Source organism: Lathamus discolor, chromosome 3 (genome assembly GCF_037157495.1).
Source record: "Lathamus discolor isolate bLatDis1 chromosome 3, bLatDis1.hap1, whole genome shotgun sequence".
Lineage (NCBI taxonomy): Eukaryota > Metazoa > Chordata > Aves > Psittaciformes > Psittacidae > Lathamus > Lathamus discolor.
The window spans coordinates 40,210,185-40,223,814 of NC_088886.1; the positions used below are offsets into that span (position 1 = coordinate 40,210,185).

General features: G+C 40.2%; 1 protein-coding gene across 1 annotated transcript in view; it reads right to left on the reverse strand.

Moving 5' to 3' along the window:
• Positions 1–5,863: 5,863 nt before the first annotated feature.
• Positions 5,864–13,630, reverse strand: part of LOC136012048 (uncharacterized) — a 97,854-nt gene continuing 90,087 nt past the window's right edge. The window contains exon 6 of the mRNA XM_065674787.1: positions 5,864–6,065. Coding sequence (XP_065530859.1) covers positions 5,894–6,065 — 172 coding nt within the window. The 3' untranslated portion in view covers positions 5,864–5,893. The remainder of the gene's footprint in view (positions 6,066–13,630) is intronic.

Consider the following 13,630-nt stretch of genomic DNA (forward strand, 5'->3'; position numbering starts at 1 on the left):
GGGCCCCGCGGCGGCCAGGCGAGGCCCAGGCGGCCCCGTCCCCCCCCTCCCCCCCGCCCTGTCTCCGCGCTCTACCTGGAGACCAGCGCCAGGCGCATCCTGCTCGGAACTAGCCCGCGGGCAAGCCCCACGGGCAGCCCCGCCGGACGGAGGGCCGGCGCGGCTGCGGCGAGGAGGAGGAAGAGGAGGCGAGGCGGCCCTTCCCTTCCACGGGCGGGCGCGGCGGCCCCGCTGCGCTGCGGCGGCCCGGGGAGCGCGGGCTCCAACTGCAGCTCCCCTCGCCCAAGATGGGGCTCAACTTCTCTTGCGCTGCACCCTGGGAAGGGCGCCGGCCACACCCCCAGACGCTACGGCGTGATGACGTCACGCCCCGCCAGGGCATGGGCGGGGCAGGGAGGGGTGGAGTGGAGCGTGCGGTGGCCGTTCGGAGTATGCCACCCGCGGCCCGCTCCCCCCTTCCAGGCCCGGCTTGGTCCCTCCCGGCTGCGCGCGAGCCGGCGTCGGTTGGGCGCGTGCTTAGCGCCGCCGCGCAGCCTCGGCCGGAGGCTGCCGGGTGTCCGTGCCCGCTACAAAGGGAGTGTCCGGTCTCCTCAAGCCAGCGCCGCCGGAGCCCGGTCCCCAAAGCTTCCAGGCGGCCGTACCTCAGCCGGTCATCCCTCCCGGAGAACGGCAGTTGCTCCGGTACGATAGGAAGTTACTTCAGAAACTCCTCTAATTATTAAAATAATCGTATTTTCCAGCCTGAATTTATTTACAGCCCATTTCTAGTCATGGTTTTATATTAATAAAGGCGACCAATTCGTAGCTATTTCTCGTCATTCCCGTGATCATTCTCACAGGCCGACTCGCATCATTTGCTTTTTGAATCAGATCCTGTTGCAGAGCAGAGCGGCACGCAGGCTCGCCGATGGGGCGCTGCTAGTACCACGTTACAGCACTGGTTTTCCGCTGTGTCTACTTCCTGCTGGGTCCTCTTTTGTGTTCCATTGCTACATCATACTGGTGGTTCATACCCAGACCATAAGAAGCCTACCTTTGGCATCTTCACGGGCTCACCTCTCATAAATCCATGATATGATATATGTTGCATGATGTATGATATATGATATATATTTTATATATTATATGATAGCCCAGTCTAGTGGGAGGTGTCCCTGCCCATGGCAGGGGGGTTGGAACTAGATGATCTTAAGGTCCTTTCCAACTCAAAACATTCTATTGATTCTATCTATGATTCTATGATATGGTATAATATTGCATTATATCCCATATCAGTTCTTCCAGCCACCAATGTCATTATGGCTTTTGTGTGTGATAATCTGATCCCGGTTTGAACAGTCACACCTTGCAACTAACCATACATTAGCCCATCCCAGCTTTTGTGAAAGATCACAAAGTGCTTCAGAGACCAGTTCTACAATATGGACGATCCCCACTACTTGCTTCCCTTCAATCCAGCTGTTCCTTCAGTTCAATAATTCCCTATAAATCATAGAATCATAGAATAGTTAGGGTTGGAAACAACCTTAAGATCATCTAGTTCACCCTGCCATGGGCAGGGACACCTCACATTAACCATGCCACCCAAGGCTCTGTCCAACCTGGCCTTGAACCCTGCCACAGATGGAGCATTCACAACTTCCCTGGGCAACCATTCCAGTGCCTCACCACCCTCACAGTAAAGAATTTCTTCCTTCTATCCAATCTAAACTTCCCCTGTTTAAGTTTTAACCCATTACCCCTTGTCCTATCACTACAGTCCCTAATGAAGAGTCCCTCCCCAGCATCCCTATAGCCCCTCCTTCAGATACTGGAAGGCTGCTATGAGGTCTCCACGCAGCCTTCTCTTCTCCAGGCTGAACAGCCCCAACTTCCTCAACCTATCTTCATACGGGAGGTGCTCCAGTCCCCTGATCATCCTCGTGGCCCTCCTCTGGACTTGTTCCAACAGTTCCATGTCCTTTTTATGTTGAGGACACCAGAACTGCACACAATGCTCCAGGTGAGGTCTCATGAGAGCAGAGGGGCAGGATCACCTCCTTCGACCTGCTGGGCACGCTCCTTTTGATGCAGCCCAGGATACGGTTGGCTTTATGGGCTGCGAGCGCACACTGAAGCCGGCTCATGTCCATTTTCTCATCAACCAACATCCCCAAGTCCTTCTCTGCAGGGCCACTCTGAATCTCTTCTTTGCCCAATCTGTAGCTGTGCCTGGGATTGCTCTGACCCAGGTGTAGGACCTTGCACTTGTCATGGTTAAACTTCATAAGGCTGACATCAGCCCACCTCACAAGTGTGTCAAGGTCCCTCTGGATGGCATCCCTTCCCTCCAGCGTATCAACTGGACCACACAGCTTGGTGTCATTTGCAAACTTTCTGAGGGCGCACTCAATCCCACTGTCCATGTCAGCGACGAAGATGTTGAACAAGACTGGTCCCAACACAGATCCCTGAGGGATGCCACTTGTTACTGGTCTCCAACTGGACATGGAGCCTTTGACCACAACTCTTTGCATGCAGTCATCCATCCCATTCTTTATCCACTGAGTGGTCCACCTATCAAATTGATGTCTCTCCAATTTAGAGACAAGGATGTCGTGTGGGACAGTATCGAACGCTTTGCGCAAGTCCAGGTAGATGACATCAATGCTCTATCCTTGCCCATCAGTTCCGTAGCACCATCATAGATAATATCATCATAGACTGTTGAATAAATGCAACAGTTCAGCCAAGCTGTGATTTATTTTGCAATTTGGCATGCTAATCCATCTCTTCTGTACCTGTTTTCAGTAGTATTTTCTAATATGATATCCTACCAAATACTTCTCTAGCTTCAACAGAGATTAAACCTAATGCACTAACAGTGTATGTTAGAGTTTCATGTTAACCTGGCATGAGCCACCTCGGTAAATTTATCCATTACAATCAGGCATGCCGATTACACAAGTCTTTGGCAATTGTCTTTGCACCTTTTTTTTTTTTTTCAACTTTAATTTGAAGTTCTTATCAAGCATGCTAGCCCAAATTCCAGAAAACTTCTGCAAAAGGTAAGCATCATTCACGTTATTAGCATCTTCCATTACTCTTTGAACTATCATTTTTCATTATCCTGTCACACATTCCCATTTCTTCTTAGAGAGGAAAGAATTCTGACAATCACCCAAGTCTCCATTTCTTTGAACATTGCCATCATTTTCACAACCCTGGTGAAGATGCTCTGGTATAATTCAGTGGGGATCTGGTAGTGTTATTTGACCAAGCATAGAACATAACTAATGGAGTTTTCTCCACTAGACTCAGGTCAATGCCTCACTGTTTATATCCCGGCAAGAAAGAAACCCCAGCTTTTCTGGCTGTGCTTCAAGCAGTGGACTGTCTGTCACCATACACACTGAGTAGTCTCTTTCAAGTCCTGGATCACAGGTTATACCCGATTTGTTCTGCTTTTGGTAAAGCATTCTGTTCTGTGGTACCTTGTGAATTCTCCTTATGTGTATAACATACTTGATACCATGCCTGTGTGCATACACTGTGTCAAGAGTTGTTTTTCTCATCTTCTTTGGCACTTTGTCTTCTGCCTACTTCTTTTTATGCTAGTATGAACCTTCTTTTCAATTTTGTTTCTCTCTGTACTAGCTCATGACTTATTATTTCCTGTCCGCATATTCTTCAAAGTCTGCCTTCTAGAGTTTCTTCATTCTGCATATGTTAGATGATTAACTGTCTATGTGGCATCCTTTTTCCTCCTTAATGATTTTGAGTTCCAATCTGAACTCCATTTGTAATTCTTGGATTTCCTCCTGCTATACAGAGTTTTTGCTCCTGCTATGACATGATTCTGTCAGGCAACACTTTCTGGAGTAGCTTCTAGGAGGTAGTCACAGGAGGATAAATAATATTTTTTATCTTCCATTTACTGTCATCTCTTAGCCCTCTGATAAAATCTACATTCTTATAATTCATCTTTTCTGTCCAACCCTGACTTTGAAGAGGGAATAAAGACAATCCCCCAAACTTCCTCCCAAGCAAATGCCCTAGAACTCATAATCCTGTGTTTCCTGCACCCTCTTCACTGCGTGATTTCAAATATACAAATGTTATATAGGAAATTTAATGTACACAGTGTAAGATCTCTAAAAATGAGTAGCATTATCTTAATACCAATTTGCAATGCTGAAACTTTGTATTTCAATCTAACAAATTTCTTATGTCCATGAGAAAGTGTACTTTTGGCATGGGACTTGCGGTTAGACCTTGAACCCGCCATTAGCCCAAGAACTATTACTCCTTGTTCTGCAAGTCAACCAAGTATAATTTAATAAAAGAATGGAAGTCTATATTTGAGCAGAGAGGGCGATGCTGCTTTGGCAAGTTGAGTTTCATTTTAACAGGCAGCATATGCATGTGTCTGGGAGTTTTTAAATTAGTCACAGCAACAGTGGATTAAATAGCCAGGGGAAAGTCATATGGCCAAAGATATATAATAACACTATATTATACAGTGCTACTTTTTATAGCACAGGTATCAGTGAGGTCAGCAGGAGTTCTGGGTTTTTTCCAGGTTAGTATGAAAGCTGTAGGGAGGTGAAGCAGCTGGGACTGTATGTGACATAGATCTTCTATAAGTAACGATGCTAATCTTTGGAGGAAGTCTCACAAGGGCAAAGAATATCTAGCTACAGGAAACAGTAAAGGCTTGAGATTACTTTTGTGTATAGACTTTTTTTTTTATTTCTTAATTTTCAAATGAAAAGCATTTGGGCATTTTAATTGAAACAGACACTAAACCCTCCATTCATGAGCTGTGTATATATGAATATTTTAACATAACCTAAAATGCAATGAGGAATGGGCTATTTGGCTGACATTTAGTGAGGTCTAGGAAGGGAGACAGAGAAATTAATAAGAGGTAAAATAGGGAAAGGACAAGAAATAAGAGCAAACAAGATAAACTGATTCACTAACAAACCAGAAAGGTTTCTGAAAAGTCAAGCATAAAAATTGCTACAGCCCATGGCCAGGTTAGCCAAGATATACACAAACAATCCACACAATGGCCTTGGCAGCATTACACTGATAATATTTTTGCAAGGTTGAATTAGTGCTGAACAATATTCTAGTATGCTGGGCACAAACATACTGATATTTTTATTATGTGTCAAGCATGTATGTATTCCTTTTTTGCCTTCAAGAAAAACATCTGCCACAGTTAGTTAAAAGATATTCCCACATGACTCCTATTTGGGCTCTTTGAGTTGACTGTATGGGACGCTCGTGGTTTCTGTGTGTACATGTGTGCATTCCTGTTTTTTCAAGAAGAAAATCTGCAAAGGACAGATTTAGCAGGTAGTGGTGAGGGCAGCAGACTCCTTTCCAGTGCTCCTGTGTCATCTGACAGAGAGTTTACTGCCATCACCTCCTACCATTAGACATTTCGCTAGCAGGATCCCTGGACAGAGTTTCAGTGAAGATGAAAACTAGTAGTAGCTTTCCACACTTGTGATTCTCTTCTTTAGGGACTGCAGGTGAATTCACATATTTTGGCATTTAAAAATCATGCACTAGTCACGCAAAATACATGTATCTTTCACAAAATCTCTCAGCCTCAAAGGTGTATAAAGAGGTATAATAATAGGTATATATGTAAATTCTAAATTTTGAAAATCCCTAATGATAACATCAAAAATACAATATTTTCTGAAAGAAAGATGTAGGAACTATCAAAGGGAGTTGGGCTGTTTATTGGTATCTAGATTTCATGGGGTCAAATAATAATATTAATAACATTAATTACATTAGGTGATTATTGATAGCATTAGGAGATTATTGTTGAAGATTATAAACTAGCTGGGGGAAGTAGTGTAATCTAGCAGATTGGGCGTTCACCCAAGTATCAAGAGTTCAGGCTGAATTTGTTTGTATGGAAGTCAGCAAGATAAGTTAAGGGGTTTAGTTTTAATTTCAGTCTTACACCTGAGTTGGTATTTACCTGCAGTGTAGCCTTGTCCAAGTTATTTTTCATTCTTTGTGCCTCTTTTCTCTTTCTCTCCCATCTACCAGCTCGCCTGCAGATACAGAAAAGTCTTCAGTTCTCTGCCTGCCTGGTTTTTTGTGTTGAGTACTGAGACCTAAGTTTTGGTCAGGCTATGTGGTAATGTCTTAGAAATAGTAACGTACTGGCACAATAATGGGTAAGTGATAAGCAATTCATTTATCACCAGATTCTTTTCAAATTTGAACAGAAACCTAAGAGTTACTAAAAATTAAACTTTCACGTATGCGAGTTGAGGTTTAACAGTTTAGCACTTGAGGAGCGCACTCCCTTTCAGGTGACTCTTGTATCATGATCCTGCATTAACATCGTAAATTCAAAAATAAACAGTAATGTCAGAAATTCCTTTCCTTCACTGTAAGCTGCACATTTTCCATTTTATTAAACTAGTGGTGCTAGACAGTAAGACATTTATCCAAACTTTTCTTGTTTTTAAAGCTCATCTAAATGACCACAAATGATCTCAGACTGGACTGAGATGCAATGGTAATTTTAATTTCAAGTCCTTTTGAATTTCAAGCTGCAAGACATTGGCTGCAAGACATGGAAGACAAATTCCAGGTTACATATTGCTGGAGGGAGGAAGGGCATAGAAAAGGGTAAATGAGTTACTTGAATGTCTAAGTAGGATTTTTGCATTTATAAAGGCCACTAACTATCAAGAGAACTGGTGAATAGTAGCTGCAGTATTTAGCTTTAGGCTCTTCTTAAAGTCTCATGTGACAAGAAGCATGGAAATTTCCTCATTCCTAACCCTAACAAAATTGTTCTTTTTTTTTTTCTTCTCAGTTTTCATTGTCTTCTATACGGAATATAATAGGCACTAAATCCAACAACTAATGAAGAAAATTGGTATGACCAACAGCTGAGAACAAAATGGAAACTGTTTACACACATGGAAACACATCTGAAGTGCAAATAGAAATAAACAAATGTTATGAAATCTCATCAGTTGCTGTAAGCCTGATCCTGACCCCTTCATAGTCAATAGCAAAACCCATTGAATGTCAGTGGGAGCTGTGTTTTACTTAACTGAGATATATTAAAATCTACAATGAACATTTGTACAGATAAATGGATAGGTCTTTAACATAAAAAGCCCTTCTTCATGCCACATACTTTTACTTTTTCCATACCGTCTTGTGCTGCACCTGAGGTGCTGTGCTGGGAGCAGCCTGGGGCAGGACTTTTCCTCTATCCGTAAAGTGCCAGAGACCATTATGAATACCTAAACAATTATGTAAATAATTTAGGGAAATAATAGCATTGTATGGAACAGTTGCCTAAAGAGCACTGTTTCACTAGGGGAGTCTGAGGTTGTCTGTTAATTGACTAGTTATCGTCAATTGCTTCTAGGCTGCATAAGCCCCAGTGTGGTTTCCATCTCTTTGATTTGGCTGTTCTCATTTACATAGTTGCTTTCAGCTTTGTTCTCTGCTGAATTCTGAATCATTTGTGGTTTAAAGGCAGAAAGAAGAAGAGAAGTGTAAGTGAAATCTGAGCTGCAAATCCAGTTTGGGATTATAGCACATTCTTGATGCTGACATAAAGTACATATTTTGAAGTCATTATGAGGCAACTACCATGTGTGGGCACTAGCAATGAATTATTGCTGCCAGAACAATGCTTCTAGGGAAAGCATAGAGCAAACCTGGTTTTTATCTGTAGTTTAAAACCCAGGAAATAAATCATGGCTTTAGGATATGTAAGTCAGGTTGATCTGTCTTTTCTTTCTCAGTCTGAACATGAAACAGTTTACAAACTGGAGATATTTGGTTAATACATTGGAATGCAATGAAATTTAAAGACACAAGTTCTTCAATTTGATGCATAAATAGATTACAGCATTTTCAGCATTCCAGTCTTATGGTGAAGTGGAATCCAGATCAGGTTTCATTTAACCTAGTTAAAAGAGTGATGTGAATTGTTTCAGATACCTTACATGGAGTTCAGCAGCATATTCTCTCACATATTTCAAACTTATACTGAGTAAAGACTGAAACCAATAGTGGAGAATATCCACATCTCTTCGATGGTCTTTGTATGCCTTAAATCTTTCTGTTTGACATGAGTGTATTTTAATGGGAGATGTCAATAATTCATTGCTGGATTTCCTGGAACTTAGTTTGCTAGTTTTCTTGAATAATTCTTTGAACAGTAAACAATCATTTAATTTTGTGTATAAATGATTATCAGGTTTTTTACCAGATACATCAATTATCTCTCAGTGTTAAAAGCATGAATAATGGCAGGGCTTTTATTTATACTCTTTTAATTAACATTGGATGTTGTCTAAGCAAAAAGTGAATGAACACATTCAGATTTCAGATAGCTAGCCAGATACTTTAAATAAACTGTGGCATGACTTCTAGTTATAGATCAGTTTGCAGTATTGAATTCCAAAAGTCCTTATGTAATATTTGTAGCATAAGCATACAAGAAAGTGTGGAGCAGAAAGATAGTCTATTTTTAAGATGAGACAGCAGTTGTGGGGTAGACATTAAAGCAATTACAACTCTGGAATTATATTATTTGGACAGCCTATTTAAATAGACTTTCCAGAGAGTCCTGGTTGTTTGAAATGGTGATGTCTGTGCTCTCTAATTACCTGAGGCAACGTTTGTTTGGTTCAGGTATGTGAGAGAGTCAGGTTCAAAGGTGAACCTCTATCTGTGCCCCTCACATTTCACTTCAACAAGCACAGTGCCTTTTCTTCCCCGTTTTACTACTTAACCATGCATTCAAGAGCAAAGGTTAGAGCTAGATAAATAAAGGTGTATGGGAACTTCTACATATTTAGGTTCTGAGTAACTTTTGACGTATCATCTGTTGCTACCATATCATGTGGGATACCAATTAGCCAAAACTGATTCCTGGCCTTTCTTGCATAAACTTGCCACATAAACCTTACATTCCACAATATCTGCAACTTTTCTACAAAAGCAAAAATGCTGGTTTTGTAGTGGATTTATGGATTCCCTGGCTCCAAATGGAAGTTGTATACAAAATATATACAAAAAAGTGATGCTTCTTTGGCCAATTCCTGCTTTCTCATCAGACTGTGCACATACTGTAAAAGGCTCTGACAATGTCTGTATTAAACACTCATGATGTCAAACACTAAAATGATGTGGTGAATATAAGCCTAAATTCTGTTCATACAAGTCTTGGTTTTTGTACTATTAAATTAATTTTAAAACTTACATAAGTGGTTCCACTGAAATCCACTGAAATAGAATTGTCAGTGAGACGGAGAGATTACTCAGCAAAAATAAAAGTGTTAGAAGTATAAAAACACTAGTTGTTTGACAATCAGCATTTTGTATTGCAATTATTATTATTATTTTCTAATGGAACACTTCCATTATACACATGGTTAAAAGAATAGGCACAATTTGTTATCCTTCATTATTAATACTAAAGAATTGATCTCAGTATGTATCTATGTGTGCAAATTCAAAACACTTTCAGAGTTCTGTCTTGGGAACCTGAGAAAAATGAGAAAACAGAACATTTAACAAAGTGAATATTCTGAAGCTTGTTGGAGTAAACTGGTGGAAGTGGTACAAACTTAATTCACAATACTTAAAAAAATCACTAATTAGATTTCCATAATCATCCCGTAAAAATTCTGCATTAGGAGTCTTATCAGAAATTGTCCTGAAGGTGTTAAATAGTGTGGAAGCTCATTAGTGATAATTTCATAAGCAGTGGTATACTAAGCATTTTCATTTGGAGGAGGATTGTTTTTTCTCAGTTGCACTATAAATAAGTCATTCTGTATGGATAAAGATTAGCTTGTAAACATTTTAAGTTAAGACCATAGGGTATTTTTCTTCACAGGCTTATATTCTGTTAAGGCATCTGAAAATCATTAAGAGATGTTGATACAGAGTGGTCTCCAAGAAGTGGATCTGTGGTCTCTGTGGAGAGTAGTCAGGGCTTAGTGACTCCCTCTTACAGAAAGAGAGGGGTGGCTGTTATTTGTTTCCAATTACAGTCACACTCTCACTGATGTTTGCATGAATTTGACAGAATCTGGAGTGAACTAGTAGATGGGCTGCACAGTGTCAGCATGGCTTTGCAGCAGTCATGGCATCACAGCAGCCAAGACTTAAGTGTAGAAGGATATACCCCACACATGCAGTAGATACAAATTAGATACAGAAACAGTGGAGTTGGGTTTTTGGCTTTATTCCAAAGGAAATCTTATGGTAGTGTTACTGTTAGTGATGCTGATCTGTGCAATGCACACCCGGTCACTTACCTGTGTCCCATCTCCTAGTACTGCAGCTGACCAAATGCCCTTGTAATGTACAGCAGTACGGAGGCCAGAAAGCACAGAAGAGCAGCGGTGTCAGAAATGTGAGGTTAGTGTAACTACGATGGGTCCTTTTGTGTTTAATGCAGTAAAAACCCTATTTCTGTTAGCTATTGCCATTCCCAAAATAGTAGTAGTTGTGGCTCTCAGCAGCTCAGTTGGAAGGTCCAGAGAGAACTTATAACAGGCTTTTGTCGTGAACCCAGTCAAAGGGCAGGCACAAAAGCATTGTCTGGTACAGTGTTCATAGGATCATAGAATGGTTTAGGGTAGAAGGCACCTTAAAGATCATTTAGTTCCAACTGCCCTGCCATGGCCAGGGACAATTTCCACCAGTCCAGACCAAGCGTTGTCAAGACGTATCTCATAAGAAAACAGTTTTTCACCTTTACACTAGCAGGACTAGTCCCACAATTCAGTACTCTCTCTTTTTCCCTACCTACTAGCATTTACAGTAGTCCTAAAACAGATTTAAATGTGAAGTTCTAGTTGAAAAAGTGGTATACAGCCTTCTTTTGTAGCTGGTGTCAATGAGACAGAAGCACATGAGTCCATTTTACACTGGCTTTTGTGATGATCACCAAGCACATTATATGAGAGAATGGAGAAAATATTTGTCAGAAAGAAATAAGTGTTTCCCACTCATAAGAGTAATCCTAATAAGAAAAGCATGGATTCAACTTCAGTGCTTGTTAATGTCAGACCATGCTATTCTATTGCAAAAAGGCAGATATTTGCTTTTAGTTTACTCTAACAAGCAACTATTGCTTCCCCTTCTGCTTAACATGGTTTTATTTAATCATGCATTGAGTCTCAGGTACAACTGTTAATTCTGTATTTTATTTATATCAACAAAATTTACCTTACATTAATGGTTGCCAAAAGTAAATAATAATGTGTGCTGAGAACATGGAAAACAAAATATGGTTTCTGGCTTGCCAAGTCTTCATCACTGAGTATATTTTTCCTTAGTGGTTGCCTTGCTGTAGTAAACAAAGTTGAGGGCTAGGCCAATTTATTAGTAGCAATTCTGTAGTGATGCTTAGGAAAATAATTTTCCATCCTTGCTTTTCAAAAGAGGAAGTTGCTGATTTAATGTGGCAATGCATTCAAAGCCATAAAAACCTAATAAATTTTGGCTAGGAAAACCAAATACATTTATTGATATTACAAAAAAAGAGTAGTTCTGTGACATCAAAACCTTTAGTTCTTATGTGGGTTTTTACTTAGTGATAGAACTAGAAGCAACACTATGACTCCCTTATTTCTGGATAAATTTACTGGATAGTGCAAATTTCATGTGGAATTAAGTCTTTAAGCTGTATTGCTCTCTACTAAAAAATGTAGAGTTGGGTCACTGAAATAATACTAGCAGGCTTACATGGAATGCAGGAATCAAGCTTGAGATCATTGTTCAAGCAGAATTCCCATCAAAATCCAGTTCGGAAACAGGTGTGAGCAAACACTTCACCAGTTTTAGCAATGTCTGTTACAATGAAGAAACTGTTTCTAAATGCTTTGCACTGACACACAGATTGATGTTTTTTTCTTTCATTAAAATGCTAGTCGAGTGCAGGCACTGCTGATGAGTTAACTTAAACGTGAATTGGTGACAAAGCCTGTAGAATTCTCAAGAAGCTTTTAATTGGATCTGAAATAGAGATGAATACACAACCAAAGCATTTGCACATAACATATGTAATACCAGTTGCTGGAACTGCAGTGAGGATAATGGATTCTTGCTGCCTTTCCCATACTGTGGCATTGTTCGGTTTTGGCAGGAGTTGATGCAGGGATGAAATATCACTCTGAATGCTGCCTGAAGTTGCAAGCATCAAATTGTTATGACTGGTTCTTTTAATACTCTTCTAAATTCTAGGAAAGTCTCAGATGCATTTATATTAAAACCAAACATGGTTTGGAAAAATAGTAGAAAATACAGAGGTGAATACTGAGTGAACTGCTAGATTTCCTTTACTTCACCACTGTGGTCACAAACCTGTAAAGATAATATGCATTTATCTGAGAATTGGCCACCCTAATAAAATGAGGTATTTGGCAATAATTATGCAACATATTATCCAATATCTCCAAGGAGATTTGCTCTGTGAAAATATATGGGCTATTGTTCTTTGAATTAGTAAATCTTATGCTTGTCTTTTCTTCTTTTCCACCTTTTCTCCCTTCCTCTTTAGAGACAATAACAATCTCAACTCACATAGGCGTTCCCTTGAGAATGGTTCTGAAATGCTTTTCGAGTTATCCTACTACTTGAATAACCGTGTTCTAGGTCAGCACAAATTTGGCGTGTATTTTTCCATTTGTTTTCTTTTCCAGTTTTTATATCATGTTTGAAATGGAAAACAAAAAACAACCAAACCAAAACCAAAAACACACACACACACAAAAAAAACCACAACGAAAAAACAACCAAACAAAAACCCCGAACTGTTCTACTTAAGTAGTAGACGGAAAAGGTTTGATTATTGAATGCCACAAGTAATGTAGATTTCCTTCCTTTAACAGTAGTATTTGTACTGGCCAATACTCACACTCCAAAGATAACTCACTTCAATAGCACATGGTAATGTACATTATGACTAATTCAGCCTGTAAGCAGTTTCATTGTGGTCTCTCCAGTATAGGAGGTTTTGGCTTTTTTTCAGCATTAAGTCATACACAATTTTTAGATGACACAGTCATACAAAGAGAAGATAAAGGAAAAGGGAAAAGTTTTCTCTGAATTTCCTAGTTTTTCGGCATTAGCACCTTCAGTCCGCATTATGATGACCGTATAAAAGCCGTTCAGTTTCTCACGCTTTTCTCCTCAGTGAGGCACTCAGAGGATTACATATCTTATTATCAATTGGGCACTGTTTAGATCAAAGACCCCTTGGGTTTTTTGAAGGTTTAGGACATTTCTCCATCTAATTATCTTGGAGCAGTTGTTTTTTTTCTTCCCATGTGGTGCCAATAACAAAGGCAGAGACAGTAAGTGAGTTCAATATTGTTCTCCATTACAGAACTGCAGTTTGCACAATGGTATACAGAGGATCAAACAAAATACTGAAAGGTCTGCAGTGGTCCTCCAGATCTCAGACACCTTGATGGGCAAGTTTGCTTGCAAGTTGCATGGTCCTACCATTTAGAGATGCTAACTGAATGTTGGTGTATGTAAACCAATGCAAAACAATCTGGGAACAAGATGTGAACTATAAATGGAAGATTTCTGAATGTAGGGTGTATAATGAATGTAG